We start from the raw sequence: 17,587 nt of genomic DNA on the forward strand, positions 1-17,587 counted from the left end.
CCTGGGTCCTTCTGGAAGCCTCCACCCCTCCCTGGGCCATCTGCATGAGCTCAATTCCATAATGAACCACTCTGAGGGGGTTAAGAACTGGCCTTTTCCAAAAGCAACACCCACCCCACTGCCTTATCAAATCCGTCCGTCTCCACTTTTGTTGTTTGGCGTTTTCAGTTTCGTAAATGGCCCAGTCTGTTCATCTTCAGGTTTTATGCTCTGCTGTAAAGCCAGGCAGGGCTCCTGGTGGAGGGGGCTGGTGGGACAGGGAACGAGGAGGAAGAGGCCACGTCACCAGAGTCTGTAGGGACATGAGGCTGGGGACCTGCCCCTCCCCCGGTGCTGCTCTGTCCCTCAGAGTGGCTTGAGTCTATGCCAGCCTGGACCCCAGCTCTGGGGGGAGAAGAGGCCTGGCTCCCCCTCTCACCCTCCTCCATGAAGCGGCCGCCTGTGGAGCCCGCTGGGGGCCCCTGCATACAGGAAGTGCTCCATAAATGTTTGCTTGGCTTTGTGTCCTCCATACCAGACAGCAAACCACTTTTTGTCAGATCAAAGGAAGGAGCCAGAAGTGATGGCAGGCCTGTCAGGCCTCCTGTGGTCATCCTTCAGGGGCCAGAGGCTTGTGAGGTCTCCCTGGGATCAGCCCCCTACTTCCCCCCACCCCATGCACACACACACACACACACACACACACACACACCCCACTCAGTCCCGGGGAGCACACAGGAGGGCCGAGCCTGGCTGGAAGCATGGGCTCCGGCAGAGGGTGCAGAGGGTGCCGGGTGGTGTATGGCCACACTCCTGGGTGAGCGTGCGTGTATGAACGGAGGGCAGCAGAGTGGCTGCGACCTCGCTAGTCATCAGTCCAGGGGTTCTGAGACCCCAGTCAGCAGATCTGGCTCAGGCCTCCTGCATCAGAATCACCTGGGAGCTTGTTGCCAACGCCAGCCTGACCCTGCTGCAGGAAATTCTCAGTAGGTGGAGCCTCTCCCAGAGGTTTGGATTACAGCCAGATTTGAAAACTGTTGATCTGGTCCAGCCAAGGAAGGACATGACTTATCTAAGGTCACACAGAGTCTGGTCAGTGAGAAAGAAAAGAAAGAGCCTGTGCTCTTTCTACTGCTTCTGCGTGTTTGGGATTGGGGGCATGTGTCTAAATCTAATAAAAACCGAAATAAATTCCTTTTGGTTTATCTACGGTTTTCGATGATTCATGCTCAGTCTCTGTTCATTTTTGTAAACCACTGAGAGCTCACATTATGTATATATTTTTGCTTCCAACCTGAGCTCTTTCAAGCAACGGGGCTCCCACTCGGCTGCCCTCCCCTCACCCTCTGTGCCGTCAGGACTGCAGTGGTCCATTCCCTTCCCCGTCCTGTCTTTCCTCTACTCGTGTGGCTGGGACCCTCTTGCTCAGTGACCCAGAGGGGGCCCCTGCCCCTCCGAGGTCTGGTCTGGGGCTTGGAAAGGGCTCAGGCTTGAGAGGGGCCAGGCCCTCCGTGGATGGAACCCAGAAGGGCGTCGATGGGCCTGACTCACCTCAGGTTCCAGGGGGAATTGCTTTTTCAAACAAACTTGAAGTAGCTGCTCAGAAAGCCCTGCAGCTCGACCAGCCGGGTGTCAGTTCAGTTCAGCTCAACAGCCATCTAGGAGAGGCCTCCCGGGCTCGAGGCTGTTGCTTGGTGAACCCCCAGAGGGATGCGGAGATGGATGAGTGGGGCACAGTGGCCATCCTGGCCTGGGCCCTCCTCTGTCTCCCCACGCTGCAGTAAGTCAGGAGCCGCTCAGCATCCCCAACACGTCAGACAAGGGAAAATATATGCCCCTGCGGGCCGGCAGGACGCTGGCTGGCCAGGAGCGATCCAGACTTGTCCCGTCATTGGTGACTGGACCCATGCCAGCCTGTCGCCAGGTTGTGCCCTTTCTGGTGGGTCATTAGAGTCCCTGGTAACAGTGTCTCCAGACTGACCCCTGGCGCTGTGGCCCCATCCACCAGTCGCCAGTGTGAAGAAAGGTGATGGCAAGGCGACCAGCCGGCCCCCCAAGTTCTGTTTCCACCTAGCCTGTGTGACCTTCATCTAACACCAAGCCTATTGAACATCTCAGGTGATTTATTGAGTCCTGAACTGGAAGGGGGGGAAGGAAACAGCATGGCCGTGTGGGTAAGAGTGGTCGTAAGTGTGTCAGGCGTCCACCCTCGTGATCGCCTGGCTGGCTGGGAGCTGTGGCTCGCTGCCTCCGCCCAGCATCACGGGAGAGCCCCCAACTGCATAGCGCTAGCCCCAGAAAAGATCCAAATGCACAATTCAAAGTACGGCTTCTAGTGAATGTGTATCCCGTTAGCACCGTCGTAAAGTAGAAATACCATCAATCGGGGCACATAGGCGGTGGGTGCATAGAGAAGTCCACTTGTGATCTCCATTGGACCACGAACATCAGAAACAGGTTTGTCCGTGTGTGTGTGTTGGGGGGCAGCATACACATCATTTCTTTCGCCCTGGCATGGGCTCGCCAACAGGGAAATGGCCATAATTCGTTCACTGACATAGTGAGTCACTGACCATCGAGTAAGCGCTATATATGTCAGACGTGACACCCAAGATGGAAAGAAACCAACCCCGAATATAGCATCGTGCCTGCCTTCAGGGAGCTTGCCCCCCAAGGAAAAGAGGAATAAGCAGGACACTGATGCCACTGATGGTGGCAGTGATCTGTGCCCGGGCTGGGTGGGGCTGCCCCATGCTTGATCCCTGCAGCAAGGGTCTTCGACCCCCTGGGGGGTGGGGGAGGGTGGGCAGGGGGAGTCAGGGGAGCCTGTTGGAGTACATGACCTCTAAGCCGAGGTCATGTAGGAGCCAGGGTGAAAGGATGGGCCCGGAGATGAGATGGAATGGAGCTTGGGGCAGGTGAAAGGGCCTTTTCAGGACCTGAAATGGCCCAGCAAGGTGGGCCCTGACCCGGTGACTGAGGGGTGGGAGGCTGGAGAACTGAACGCGCGGCTTCTTCCATCCACTAGGGGGAGATGGAAACCCAGAATCACGCACCTTGGGTCAGAGGTAGAGGTAGGTGCATCCTCTGGGAAGAGGCCCAGCGAATGGCCTTCCCATCCCTCAGGGCGATGCACAGATACAGAGAGCACCCCACTTCCCCACATGGATATAATTTCAGCGTTTCCCAAAGGGGTTTCTAGGGATCACTACCCTTTCAAAAGAGGGAGTCTAGGGAAAAGGATTTAAGAAACGCTACGCACATTATGAACGTAGACGTTCATAAAAGACACATTGACATGGTGAGACTCTGAGAAGTCCCGCAGTAAAGCGACCAGTTTAACATTATAGTGCGGCTCACATTTATTTTATCTTGAAATTTCTTCCCCCTCAAGATCCCCACTTAAACCCCCCGCCCACTCAGCTGTGAAACAGTTGGCCAAACGTGTGGTCGTGGCCGCCTCTGAGACGAAGACCCTAAGGCCAGTGTCTCTAAAGACGCAGGTGAAGTTAGTAAGCAGAACCCCAGGCCCCAGGTCAGCACAGCTGATGTCTTTAGAGACACTTGGGCGTTGCTGGCTTTGCTCACTGATTCTCAAAGGAGGGCTCAGGCATTAGTGCAGGCAGGGCAGGAAGCTCTTTCCAGGTTCATCCACCCATCGGGTGAGCCGGTGATGTTCAGGTGGGGCTGCCTCCAGCACACAGGGTGGCTGATGGCACTCTGGGATAAGCCAAGAGGCTCCAGAAGAGTCAGCACCGAGCCAGACATCCCTGCCTCCTTCTATGGAGAGCCCCAGCCCATCAGTGCTGAACTGCCCTTGTGATGTGGCAGCGATATCTGAAAACATTGCCTGGTCAGGGGATGGGGTCCATGGGGGATCTGGTTGAAGAGCAGAGGATATCCTGCCTCTCACGAGCATCCACCACGTCTCTACGAAGGGATGTGACTGGGGGAGGAAACAGCTCTACTACAAGTGGACCCAGGATAGAGAGGAATTAGGGCAGAAGAGAAGTGTGAGCACAGAAAAGGCTGTTGGTGTTGTGAGGCCGCAGGTAACTTAGAGCTCCGTGGAATCAGGGAAGGCTTTCTGGAGGAGGTGCTATTTGAGCTGGGCCTTGGTGTCAGGGGGATGTGGATGCCTGGTGGAGAGTGGGGGCCATTCCCAGAATAGAGCCCTTGGAGCAGAGGGAGGAAGGGAGGTGGGAGACGGCTAACTCAGAGCACTGGGGCAGGGGCAGAGAGGGTCCTGGCCCTTCTGCTTATCATCCCTCCATCCCTGTGATGCCTTTGCTCTGGTTTGTCTTCAAGACATGTGGGATTCTCCTGAGTCCCACGGCTGGATCTGCTGTCTGGACCCTAGGAGTAGAGGAGGTGAGGCTGAAGGGATCAGGGAGGGCAGGGTCATTAAATCACTGCTGGAAAGGGTGGGCCTGGGAGAAATGCCGCCAGTGCAGGCCAGAAAGCCATGGCCTGGGGCCCAAGTGATGCGGTTTGAAGATTTAACCAGGTGGCAAGAGGAGCGGCAGCTGTGTCCAACGCATCTGTTAATGACCCGAGTGTCAAGTCATCCAGCTTCAGCGGCTTTGCTGGAGAAATCGGGTGACGCGTTGAGCCTCCAGTCTGCCAACGATTTGCTGGTTGCATCAAGCAACTCAGTGTGTGCTGGGGTCGTCCCTATTTCCACCTGCCAGTGACCATCTTGCCAGTCATATATGAGACCTAACGGGCAGCGCCATCAGAGAACTCTGGGCAGGGGAGCTTTATTTTAAGGAGGAAACCGAGACTCAGAAGTTAAGGTGCCTGGGGGAGGTCACACAGCAAAGCGGGCAAACTGGGATTCAATTCTTTGTGACCCCAAAGCCCCGTGTTCCTGGCCTGCCACCCCGTGTGCCCATTTCCCCGCCCCCCCCAAGAGCTGAGAGTCCTGTGGCAGGTCCTCGGGCCGGGTTCTGGGGTGGTCCGAGGCTGCCTGCCCAGGGCACAGGGGTTTGTGCGATGATGGGAACGCTACTGCCCTCCCTTACCCAGGCCTCCTCTCCTGTTTCTCAGAGATCTCAGGATCGGTCGTCGAACCAGTGATTTCTCTAACAATAGAACAATAGATGGCAGGTGGCTTCCCACAAGATCAGATGTGGGACAAGTCACACATGTCTCAGAGTGCACCTGCCACATGCCATGTAAGCCAGAAATTATATGGTTTTCCCATAATCGGAGGTGGGCCCAGGGGCAAGCCCTGTAATTTGTGGCTCCTGGGGCACTTGGGGCCGGATTCACAGACTGGTCCATTCTCTGCATGAAGCATTGTTATCATCAGTAAGTACTTGCTGCATGTCTGATGGGTTTGGGGTTTGATGGCTCAGGCAAGAGTCACTTACAGCAAACTTGTCTTTTGTGCGACATTTCGCTACCTGAACCTCGGTTTTCCTCTTCTCTAAAATGGGAAGAAGATGCGTCCCCGTGGCCTTACAGTGCTGCTGCAAGGAACACAGGAAGTAACATTAGAGCGCCTTACGAGCCACCCAGGTGGTTGTGTTAGGACAAGCCTGTGTGCCAGGCCGTGGGCTGTTGCCCTGTGAGCAGCCTGAGGACCGGGAGGGCTTCCGTGTGAGGCTTGCTTCTGCTTTCACAGCCAGCCCGATTCCCTCGGGGTCCAGATCTGCAGATGCCAGGTGCAGTCTTAGCTGTGGCCCTGGCTGGGGGAATGGGGGGACTCATGTGAGCTTTCCTACCCTGCAACGTGGTGTAGACCAGGGGTGCTCAAACTTTCACGCGTGAGTCACCTGGGGAAGCTTGTTAGAGATTCCAGGGCTTCCTGTCTGGAGGTCCTAATGTGACAGGTCTGAGGCTGGGTCGGAAGAATGATTTTTTTTTAAAAGATTTATTTATTTATGATAGACATAGAGAGAGAGAGAGAGAGAGAGAGAGAGAGGCAGAGACACAGGAGGAGGGAGAAGCAGGCTCCATGCCGGGAGCCCGACCTGGGACTCGATCCAGGACTCCAGGATCGCGCCCTGGGCCAAAGCCACCAGGGATCCCCGGAAGAATGATTTTTGAAAAGTAGGACTGCAGGGGGACCCCTGGGTGGCTCAGCGGTTGAGCGCCTGCCTTTGGCCTAGGGCCTGATCCTGGAGTCTGGGGACCGAGTCCCACGTTGGGCTCCCCGCATGGAGCCTGCTTCTGCCTCTCTCTCTCTGTGTCTCATGAATAAATAAATAAAATCTTTTAAAAAAAAAAAAAAAGAGGGCAGCCCCCGTGGCGCAGCAGTTTAGCGCTGCCTGCAGCCTAGGGCGTGATCCTGGAGACCCTGGATCCAGTCCCATGTCGGGCTCCCCGCATGGAGCCTGCTTCTGCCTCTGTCTCTGTGTGTCTCATGAATAAATACATAAAATCTTTAAAAAAAAAAAAAAAAAAGAGGGCAGCCCCCGTGGCGCAGCGGTTTAGCGCCGCCTGCAGCCTAGGGCGTGATCCTGGAGACCCTGGATCGAGTCATGCGTTGGGCTCTCTGCTTGGAGCCTGCTCCTCCCTCGGCCTGGGTCTCTGCCTCTGTGTGTGTGTGTGTGTGTGTGTGTGTGTATGAATAAATAAAAAATCTTAAAGAAAAGAAAAGAGAAAGAAAGAAGAAAGAAAGAAAAGCGGGACTGCAGGCAAGGGCTGATCAAGGGGCGCCCAGCCCAGCCCAGGCCCCCCGGTCTCCGGGGAGGAGGCCCGCGGGGATGGCGAGGGAGGGCTTTGCCCTGAAGACCTCGGGGGGCACAGTGGCTTCCTGGGGAGGGGTCTGGAAGGTCGGGGGGGTGCAGGCCCCGGGCCTGAGCTGTGCTGTCCTTCTGTCCCGCTCCAGATCGTGTTCCGGAAGATCAGCGACGTGAAGCGGGAGGAGGAGGAGCGCATGAAGCGCAAGAACGAGGCGCCGCTGATCCTGCCCCCGGACCACCCGGTGCGCAGGCTCTTCCAGCGGTTCCGGCAGCAGAAGGAGGCGCGGCTGGCGGCCGAGCGCGGCCGCGACCCCGACGACCTGGACGTGGAGAGGGGCGGCGGCCCCGAGCGCGCGGCGGCCCCCCACGGCGCGCCCAGGGCCAGCGTGGTCACCGTGCGCGAGAGCCCCGCCACGCCCGTGGCCTTCCCGGCGGCCTGCCCGGCGGCGGCGGCGGTGGCCGAGCTCGGCCGGCTGCACGCGCCCGGGGCCGACTGCGCGCGGCGCAAGGGCTGGGCCCGGCTCAGGGACGCGGGCGGCAGGCCCGAGGACTGGAGCCAGGTGGCCAAGGCCGAGTCCATGGAGACGCTGCCCGACAGGACCAAGGCGCCCGGAGAGGCCACGCTCAAGAAGACGGACTCGTGCGACAGCGGCATCACCAAGAGCGACCTGCGCCTGGACAACGCGGGCGAGGCGCGCAGCCCCCAGGACCGCAGCCCCGTCCTGGCCGAGGTCAAGCATTCCTTCTACCCCATCCCGGAGCAGACGCTGCAGGCCGCCGTCCTGGAGGTGAAGCACGAGCTCAAGGAGGACATCCAGGCCCTCAACGCCAAGATGACCAGCATCGAGAAGCAGCTCTCCGAGATCCTCAGGATATTGACTTCCAGAAGAGCCTCCCAGTCTCCCCAGGAGCTCTTCGAAATATCGAGGCCCCAGTCCCCTGAATCAGAGAGAGACATCTTTGGAGCAAGCTGAGGGGGCTCTTTGGGAAAAAAAGAAACAAAACAGAAACAAAAGCAAACCCCGAGAAAAAAAGAAGAGAGTCCAAGACAACCCCCCAGCACCCCCATCCCCGGCCTAGGCACCCCCCACCCCGCCACCACGCACACCCGCGTGACCAACAACTTCCAACTTCTCAACCGAAGACCAGAGTGGGACAGTCGCTCCGGCTCCCGCTCCCCCTCTCCTTCCCTGGGAGCCCCCCAGCCTGCGAGACGGCAGTGCTCGCCAACTGCACGCCTTTGGAAGAGGGGGCATGCTGTCTAAAGGGTATCTTCCTTCGTTTTTAATTTTTTTACTGCCGTGATATTTGTAAAAGATGAAAACCACTAGAAAAGAGGAGCAGCTACGTGGGGATTGGTGGGAGCGCGCCAGGGAACCCCTCCGGTAGCCCCCAGGCCGCGCTCCCTCACCAGGACCCCAAAGACTGCGGTGGGCACAGGGACTTCCCAGCATTCCCTGTCCTGGTACAGCCCCTACCTGTCCTCACCTTCTATTTTCTGACAGCCGTCATTTGTCACAAGCCTGGGACAAGGGGAGCTTGGGGGTCAGGGAGGGTAGAGCCTTGCACCTCTCTGTCTCTACTGGCTAAGGCCACAAAGCAGAGAGGGGCCCGGGGCGCCTCCCACTGACACTCGGAGCCGGAATCCTCAGGTCGCCTTTCCCAAGTGGAAGAGCCGGAGAGGGGCCTTCAGGAAGCAGAGACCCTGGGCTGTGGTCTCAGCCTGCTGTCGTGGGAGAGCCGACAGGGACGGCCCCAGAGGCCTCAGACGAACCTCTGGCCCCGCTCCATGCCACTGTCCTCCTCGCATGGGCCCCTTTGCTTCTTTTCCTTCTCGACCTCTCCCCTAGTGTTCCTGTGGCATTCCTCAGGGTGTGCAGCGTCAGCAGGAAGGGCGATGAGCCCAGAGTTGCTTTATTAGCAAAGACACAGACACACACACACACACACACACACACACACACACAACCTCAGAAAAACGATTGTAGCAAGTCCTATGTTTCTATTAGGATTCTCACTGGGATTGATTGCCCTTCAGAAGTTTGTATTTTGTCCACTGCATGGGGTCATTATGGGACACTTGGGATCCATGCTTGGCCTTATTTTAAAATTCACCTCTTTTTCTCTTACTAAAGTCGGTAGGACCTCAAGAGAAACCACCAAGACTGCAGGGCCACGCTTGTACTTGCTCCGGGAACGGCAGACAGAGAATGAGGCAGCAGGTTCTCAAGCTGTCTCTGTAAGGTGACGGGCAGAGGTGGCCTGGGGGAGGTCTGAGCTCAGAGTGACTGACACGGAGCCACGTGTGGGCCATCAGGCCCCTATGCCGTGATGCTTGGGGATACTCCACTGCCTCCTAGTCACCTGGAGTCAGATTATCCATGTGTTTGGGTTCCTTTCAATGGCATCTGAGAAAGGAGAGAGGTCTCTCCAGGCCAAGGGGAACTAGCTCAGGTGTGTGCCCCCTGAAGAGCGTCAGGACCCGAAAAATCGACACGCAAGGTTGGAAGTTTTACTCTAAAAATTAGCTTTGGGGGAGAATCAGGAGTGCAGGGGGTCTGGACTGTGGGTGACAGCAGGGACTCATCTAGGGCGCTGGCTTTCCGCATGTGCACGCTGCAGCGCCTCACCCCTGGCACCCGGCATTGCTTTGTGCACAGCCTGGGTTAAGCGCCCCGGGACTGAAGGGGACCTGCCAGGACGGGACTTGCCCTACCAAAGATACTCAGCATTTCTGAAGGCCTCCCCTCTGGGCCCAGCTACCCGCCCGCCCCTTTAGTCCTGCTCGGCGGCCACGACAGGCCCCAGGACTGGGCCTTCAGTTGGGTGTGTGCAGAGTGGGGCTGTCCTCTCCTGGCTCCCAGCATCGGGAACAGGGCCCAGGAGGTCAAGGGCAGACTCCTTCCCCGGGGCCCCGTGCGCTGGGCGGCTTCTCACGGGAGGCTTACCGGGGTGGCTCCTGGCTTCCCAAGGCTGCAGCAGGATTAGATTCAGCCTCGGAGGGCAGCACGCAAAGAGGAGGAAGTATAATGTCCCAAGGCCGAGTGATGACTCTGGATAAAGCTTTGAGAGTTTCAATCTCCTTGAAAAGCTGCCAGCTAGTCCAGAGGCTATAAAAATCTGGAACACCATCTGCCCCAGAATGTTCTAGCTTGCCATTCCTTAAATATGTCCGTTAGCCCGCTTCTGAAGTTCAGTACTCACTACCTTTAAGTCGGGACAAGGGCCCTACTGACTGATGCCATCGTCCGGCTTTAGAAGCACCTGCCCGGCTCTCTGCAGGCTTGATGACAGGCTCCCGTCCAGGCCCCTCCGGGCCAGCTTGGAGGGGCCCCTGTCCCCGCCAGCTCTGCCGGAGGGTACAGGTGTTTATTAAGAAATGCCTCCCCATTGGGGTCTGAGGGGCAAAGACGCTGATGTGCCAGGCTCGAAAGTCCACACTTGTTTGGGGGGAGAAAGTAAAGCTTCATGGACGTACTCACGGACTGACTCCTAGGATTGAAGCCTGGATGCCGCGATGGGAACGCGCTCATCTCGGGGTCGCAGGCCCCACGTGTGCCTGTGGTGACAGACCACAACGTGGCTGTGTGTGCTTTTCGACTTCTCCACTTAAGGATTTTAGTGACTTGTGCTTTATTTCCTCTGGAAAAAAAATTTTTTTTAATGAGCCAAACCTTCTCTCCTTTCATCTTTATGACATGCACTTGGCCGTGGGCTGCTTTGTGCTAACTACCTACTCTTGCCTGGATGCTGCTCTGGCTTCCCGAGCAAGGGCCACAAGCTTCAGATGCTGACCGAACCTTCCACTGGTGGCTGAAGAGAGGTTAGGGAACCTCGGAGTCACTAGGTGTTGGACCCAACACTGAGACTTTAGAAGTTATGCTGAGAGATATTTACCCGAGTTATTTTTTTCCTTTTTGAGGGACGGGGTCATGATGTATTATACCATTGCCCAGTACTTGCTGGTTATTTGATCTCGTACTTCAAAAGTCTTTACCTCGAATGTTCCTCGTAGGGAGGCCCCGCTTCCCAGAGAGTGTCCCGCCAGGCTGCCTTGGAGCCGAAGGCCTTGCCCCAGCGCTTGGCTGCTTGTTGAACACGCTCTCCTCTCCCCCACCAATGGGAAGCGTGGGAGTGAGGGTTGAGTCTGTGAAATAAGATGGCCCACGAGATGGTGCGCTCGTTCTCCGTGGAGGACGAGGACTCGAGCACGGAGTGCTGCCGGCCCGTGTGCCTGCAAGGGCTCCTCCACCGAGTGTGACAAGGTTCCCCCAGGAAGGGAAGGGTGGCAGCTGCCTGGTTGAGAAGCCCTTGTGTTGATGCCTGCACCTTCATCCATCCCATTCTCTCATGCTCAGCCCCCCTGGCTTGTTTCTGAGACCATTCCTTATGCTCACAACCTCAGACTACATCTGTGTGCAGAATTTGTGGCCCGTGGTGGGCAACCAGTGGCTTAACACATCTCTGTTGCTACAACAGCATGGGCCCCAGTGTTTCAAAGCAGCTCCCATTTCTTCTTATCCAATTCCTGGGCCCCTTCTACCCTCAGCCTTCAAGATCCTGTGTGCTGTTGCTGGCTGACATCAGGCCCTGTTCTGGAATCTTCTTTCAGAAGTGGAGCCAGCATGGCTCAGAGTAAAAATGCACTGCACCACTACACCCCACCCCACAAGCCTCCCTTCTCGAATCCTTCGGTGGTGGGTGAAAGTAACAAGTTAGAATTCTTATCCAAGCCTTTGTGGGGACTAAAAGAATGCCTTTAGATCCCAGGTGTAGGGAGAGCCTCCTCTCCCCTTGCTGCACTGACCACCATATGGCACATCACTCTCCGGACAATTTTAGGAGCCCTGGTGGAGATACAAGTTGCTGATGTGCATTTGATGAATAGATTGTACAATGTTTTGCAATAAAGATGTTTAGCCTTAAGACCCTTGAATGGAACTCCAGCTGTGATGGAGCTGCCAACACTCCCCCTCCTCCCTCCTCACGTCGTGTTGCTTAAAGAGGAACCCACTGAGGGCACTCTCAGACCCCAGGGTAGCCTTTCCTGTGTCACTAAATTGTTGTACTGCCTTCTTGCTCGCTTCAATACAAATACTTTCACCAGCTCTTGTGCCCTCCAGCTGGGGGGGGATTTCACTGTCCCCTCAACACCAACCGCAGCCATCAGAGAAAGCACCATTTTCTCACAGGAGGTATTCATGTTGAGAAGTTCTGATTTCTACTCACACAGATCAAAAGAATCAATGTGAATTTGCAGCTTAGTTTCAAATGAAACTTCTCATGCGAGCAAATCAGACTTACTCTGGAACCTCTAGAACTGGACTCAGATGCCCCGCAGGTGCCAGACCCGGTGGGTGCCCTCCCCGCCCCACCATTAAACTTTTCTTAGAGCCATTGTCTCTGTATCTGTGACTTTGGAGTCAGTCGACGGATCTACTAGTTGTTCAATGAGAAGTTCACGGATCTTCTATCAGGATATGAACAATGAGAAAGATCTTAAGGAAGATGCAACCCCCCCGCCCCAATGAATGTATTCTCTTAATATTCAGACGTTGTATTTGTGCATCATTTGGAGACTGCCCACATCTGACGTTTCACCAACGCCGTAAGGACACTTCTACTCCTGAGCAGTTTGTCAATCTGGGGCTTCTCCTTATATTGACACTCTTTCCATTGGGTCCCGCCAAATCCTTTATCGGGTTTTTCTTTTTCCTTCGCATCTGCCACTTTGTCCGAATGAGCATGAATAGACAGAAGTACAAATGAGCTGATAGTATTTTTATGGTCAGCTGAGGATGCTGCCGGAAACTCCACTGTATGTGTGCAGCTTGGGAATGTTAAGAGGAATATGCGGGCCCCTCCATTGATGATATACCCTTCTCAACATTTTTAAACAAGCACAAATGATATTTGTAAAAAAAAAGTTTAATTTTATTTATTATGGTAATAAACTATTTTATACATGATACTTGCTTTTGCCTTTTCTTATATAATTTTAAGGCATCGAGTTGGGTACTCTGAACTAAGATGACAGAATAAAGATGGTACTTTCTATTCCTTTTCAAGAGCTTGGAGGCTCTAATTTGGATAGTACCTGTTAAGTGTGGTTTTGGACAACTTAGGATCCCCAAATTGGGTCCTAGTACAGCCTAGCAAAAGAATGGTTGTGAAAGTGCTTTGTCATGATCTAGCAATAGGGCTGTATCTGCTACACAAGCTTACCAAGATGCCTTCAAAACCTGGCATCGCCGGAACACTGTGGTACAACACATTGACAATAGGTGCCTGAAGGTGACTTCCCGATTAGAAATGAACTTTTCAATTTTAAACAATTTGGGTTGAAATCTATTGAAAATATATTAATGCTTCCCTGCCTTTTAAAATAATAGTGTAAAAAACAAACTTTTGGGGATGGGTCCATATCAACAATATGAGTTCTGATCTCTGCTTTAATTCATTGATGGTCTCAGAAGCTAGAAAGGTAGAGGACTGCTTGCCTCCAAATTAGTCCTATATAACAGCACTCTTAGTTTTGCTGTGGTTTTAATAGGTATTGCTTCCTGCTCGTGGTGAGATTCTCCACGGCACTGTCAATCTGAGTTATTTAATACCAATGGCCCACATTTTTTAAAGGGCACTTTTCTTTTTGCAGACAGTAGAACTTAACTCAGGATGAGGAATCTGTGATCTGCAGGCCATATTCAGGTCTCCACTTGATCTCATAGAGCCACAGTATGAATACAGCATTCATTGTTAATGGTGTCCTCTACAACCTATTATTTCATTACATTGCAGAAGAGAATAAAAATTAAGGTGATAATTTTTTAAATTCCAGGTGATTGATATTCATTTAAAAATATTACCTAAAAAAAAGTCTCACCTATGAAAAGCACTGAACGTTATGTTCTTTATATATCCTCAGTGGTGAAAAAAACCTCTCTTTGTGAATATTATTTTTGTAATTAGTCAAAAGGACTAGTAATACAGAACTAAATAATAGATACTACATTCTGGGTGCCAAAGGGGTGTCAACTACTAGAGAGGGGGATTTTCTGGGTTTGTTTTAAAAATAGAACTATTTCCCTGAAGGGGGGAGGGAGCCTCTGGTTTCTCCATGCCCACTAAGAAAAGCCAGCACCAATAAGATAATCTGGCTTCTCAATAGTTGGTCCAATTGTGTGTGTGTTTGTTAGGAAACAAACTCATTCTATTATGGTTAATTTCTTATACTCAGTCAACAATTATATGATTATTTTTAATAAGTGAGCAGTCACAATTTCTTTAAGGGGAACCCCCACCCCACTAAATTACTATCCTCCTAATACAGAGATTATGCAACTTTATATGTGATTGATACATTTTCTTTCTAGCCAGCAGTCTTTAATAGAACAAAAGGCTTTCTGTTGTCACTTCAAACAAGTTAATTTGAAGGAATAAAAAAATACTTTTAGGTCTTCTTGCACAGTCCCAAGAATTACTCAAAATGACCAAGTGTTGGCTGTCCTTCAGATGTCTTGCTTGCCTCCTTGGGGATCATCTTGGCAATCATGCTTGGAGCTCTCTGGCTTGCCCACAGAGCTCAGTTGAGGTCAGAGGATCCTGGGGCTAGAAGTGACCTTGGGACCTTGTCTAGTTGTTTTCCAGCTGCATGCCTGAAGCTGCCCAGGGCTGATGGCTGTGGAAAGTGACATGTCAGATGCTCCTCAGCTGGAACTGCTGTCTTCCCAGGCACTTCAAGACTCTTTCATTTAAAGCAACTCCCAAGATTTTACTTCACATGCACAAGGAAAGATATGTTAGCATTTTCATATTACAGTTGGAGAATAGCAAGAGGTTAAAGAAAGAAAACAATGGTCCTAGATAATCCACATGTTGGTTAATCAGGCCTCAAATAGTAGCTCATCATATACTAATTCCTGGGAAGCACTCTAAATCGTGTAATAGCTTAAAAGAAGTTCAGGATTATCACTTTCAAATATATTCACCAGTTCTTCGAGTATAAGTCAAATGAATGAATAAGCCGTTTTGTTTTTACATAAATGGTGTCTCTAAAGAGTTCAAAATTCTTTGTATTGTTTACACACGTACATTACATCAGCCGCTGGCCGACAATCATCTTCACGTTCCTGTGTTCCCTTAGCCAGCCCCTTCCTTCCATGGGAACTTCAGCCAGACTCTCTGTGGCTGACCACAGTTCCCGAACTCGTGTTAGTCCATGATCCTGTACCATATTCATTGGAGTGCTCATCTTCCCAGCCCCATTCCCTCCTTGAAACTTCCCAGCACCTTGGAATCACCTGCCTGGGCCTCCCCTCACCTTTACCTCACCTGCTGAGGCCACTGCTGCCAGCCCGACTACTCCGCTGGTCTGTTCTGTGCAGCGGCCAACACAGGCTGTGCCCACCCCATGCCATCGGCTCCATCATGGTCTGCTCTTCCAGGCAGAATGGGCAGGAAGAGAGGATGTCAGCAAGATGGCCAGTCCTGCATACTAGGAGTATAAATCTCATTGGGTTAAAAACCACAGCCAGGACACATGACCACATCAGGTAGAAGATGTGAGATACGTGGCCAGATCAGGTCCAAGGAAATTATTTCATTGTTATGTGTGTTTAGATTTTAAACATTTTCCTCACATAAAAAAAATTCGAAGTGATTCTACAAAAATGTGAATTACCAATGTGACAGAAAAGGCTCCATTTTATTTGAAACAAAACAAAACAATGTAAAACACTGAGTGTAAATCACTGAGCAGGAAGTCGGCTGCTGGGACTTACTTCAATGGAAAGGAAAAAAGACCGCAGGAAACCATCCTTACCCTTTGTCACTTGCCTGATAACACCTGTCTGTGGACGTGCTATGCCCTGGTTCCTTAATTCTGCTTCTTTATTGGGAAAGGACGATTAACTGACTGGCAGAGGGACTGGCGTGTTTATACTTCTCGGCAAATCTAGGGAACGAGCATCCAAATGTGGATCACCATGGTGGTGTTCCAGTAACAGATCTCCTTAGCCACTGACCCCTTGGAACACTATAGGATATGTTGGATCTTCTTTAACTGGGTAATGAGAAACTCGACTGTGGCTTTGTCCCTTCCCTGTTGGGGAGCTAAAGTGTGAAGCTTAGACCCCAGTGCTGGTTCTAGAGACCACATTGTAGGACATAGGCAAGAGGTCACTTAAATGTTACCAAAATGTTTCAGAAATACGCCCAGTGGAGGACAGGCCTTATCACTAATCAAGACTTCTGCACTCCAATTGAGAAATGTCTATTGTATTTAATTCTTGGTAAAGTGGAAGAAACCCCAAGGGCCTTTAGGACTGGGTTCTAGACCACACTGTCATCATGTGCAGCTGGGTAAGATACTCAACAGGAGAATGACAGGGCTGAGGGGGATGAACTCTGGGTTCCCAAAGTTAGAAGACTCTCTGGTTGCCAATTTTCTATGAGAGCTCAAGCTCCCACTCTTGGAGTGAGGTAACTTCAATAAAAGATGAGCAGATCAAACAGTGGTTCCTTGGAGGTTATCTTGGTATGCGAGGTCAGGGTGAAGCACCATTTGCCTTGAAGGCCAGCAGGAAGGGCTGCCATGGGCCGGGCAGCATTAATCCACTGAGTATGTCTGGGACCAGGCAATGCCCACATGGGAGTAGCAGTACAGGAATCCCAGGACAGAGAGGGTCACATATGGCCAGCCTGCAGGGGGAGGACAGAGATGGAAGAGCAGTTAGAAATGCCTGTGGCAGGACCTTCCACAGGTGTAAACTTTCCCCCCTTTGGAGAAGGCAACCCAAGAAACAACATGGGCCTCAGTTGATGCATTAAGACGCGTACCTCCTGGAAAGTGTGCTCTAACTGGAACACCAACAACTTGAACCCTACATTCCCACTGGGGTCTGCGTAAAATTAAGGGTGTGCTATCTCAAATGGAAATTAGGTTTAGAAATAGGACAAGCTTTTAAAGAATACATACTTAGAAAACTAAAGTAGTTAATAATCAAAAAAGAAGAAAAGTCCATAAGACCCACAGTAAATCTCAAAATATAGATTGGCCGTTATAATGAATCGGGTGCCATCTGTAAGCACACAGAAGGGAGAGCCTAAATTAAACATTTGCTTTCAAAACTCAAAGCTTTTAGTGGTTCCTTCTATAAGTACTTGTCTTAGAATATCTGATGTTCTTTTCTTTCTCCTCCTTTCCCTCCTCCTCCTCAATTAACAGCCCTTTCTGCTGAGTATTTGTTACTTAATGACTTCCATGTCTTCTACATGCTTCCCTTTCTCAAACATTTACTAGAAGCTTCGGAGAGCTAGAGATGCTGTGGAAGGTGCCAGATGCCAAAATAGGTGATCCCACTCCAGCTTGGGAAAGGTACACACACACTACTGAGATTTATGAGCCATGTAATATGTGCTAGATAATGTTGTGTACAGAGCACATTTAAACTGGGTCACGTGGGGTGAGCAAGAGTTTGTCAGATGGAAAGGGACAGGGAGAAGCTAGCAGAAAGACCAATTGAAGTGTGAACATCATGGGCCACCTCTGGAACAGGGATCATGTGATTGTGGCTACTACTCAGGGAGACGCAGGCAGGGTAGGGCCCAAGGTTGGGAGGAGGCAGTGGGGAGCCACTAAGGGTATGTACCTCTGCAGACTCTCTTCTTGCTATGTCAACAACCTGCTGCTATTGTTGTTAATAGAAGTTCAATTAATATAGCATAGTGGTTAAGTGTGCAGGCTCTGAAGTGAAACTAGACAGTTCAAACCCTGGCTCTGCCACTTGCCAGCTCTGTGACCTTGAGCAGCTTAATGAATCTCAAATGTAAAACTAGGAAAGGGACACAGCAACTTTGTTAATAGTCTTTATAGGATGCTGTGGACTGTGTCCCCCCAAATTCATGTGTGGATGCCC

The 17,587-nt window shown here is 52.1% G+C and overlaps 2 protein-coding genes across 3 annotated transcripts in view; one reads left to right on the forward strand and one right to left on the reverse strand.

Moving 5' to 3' along the window:
- Positions 1–13,786, forward strand: part of KCNH1 (potassium voltage-gated channel subfamily H member 1) — a 375,869-nt gene extending 362,083 nt beyond the window's left edge. Inside the window, exons 11-12 of one of the 2 annotated variants that reach the window (XM_041771002.1) lie at positions 6,818–7,610; positions 7,800–13,786. In XM_041771002.1, the coding sequence (XP_041626936.1) occupies positions 6,818–7,610; positions 7,800–7,936 (930 nt within the window). In that variant the 3' untranslated portion in view covers positions 7,937–13,786. Of the gene's footprint in view, positions 1–6,817 lie in introns of both variants that reach the window. The other variant, XM_041771011.1, reaches the window with a different exon arrangement.
- Positions 13,787–13,914: 128 nt separating this feature from the next.
- Positions 13,915–17,587, reverse strand: part of HHAT (hedgehog acyltransferase) — a 308,816-nt gene continuing 305,143 nt past the window's right edge. Inside the window, exon 12 of the mRNA XM_041771025.1 lies at positions 13,915–16,370. Coding sequence (XP_041626959.1) covers positions 16,279–16,370 — 92 coding nt within the window. The 3' untranslated portion in view covers positions 13,915–16,278. The remainder of the gene's footprint in view (positions 16,371–17,587) is intronic.

Source organism: Vulpes lagopus, chromosome 1 (genome assembly GCF_018345385.1).
Source record: "Vulpes lagopus strain Blue_001 chromosome 1, ASM1834538v1, whole genome shotgun sequence".
NCBI lineage: Eukaryota > Metazoa > Chordata > Mammalia > Carnivora > Canidae > Vulpes > Vulpes lagopus.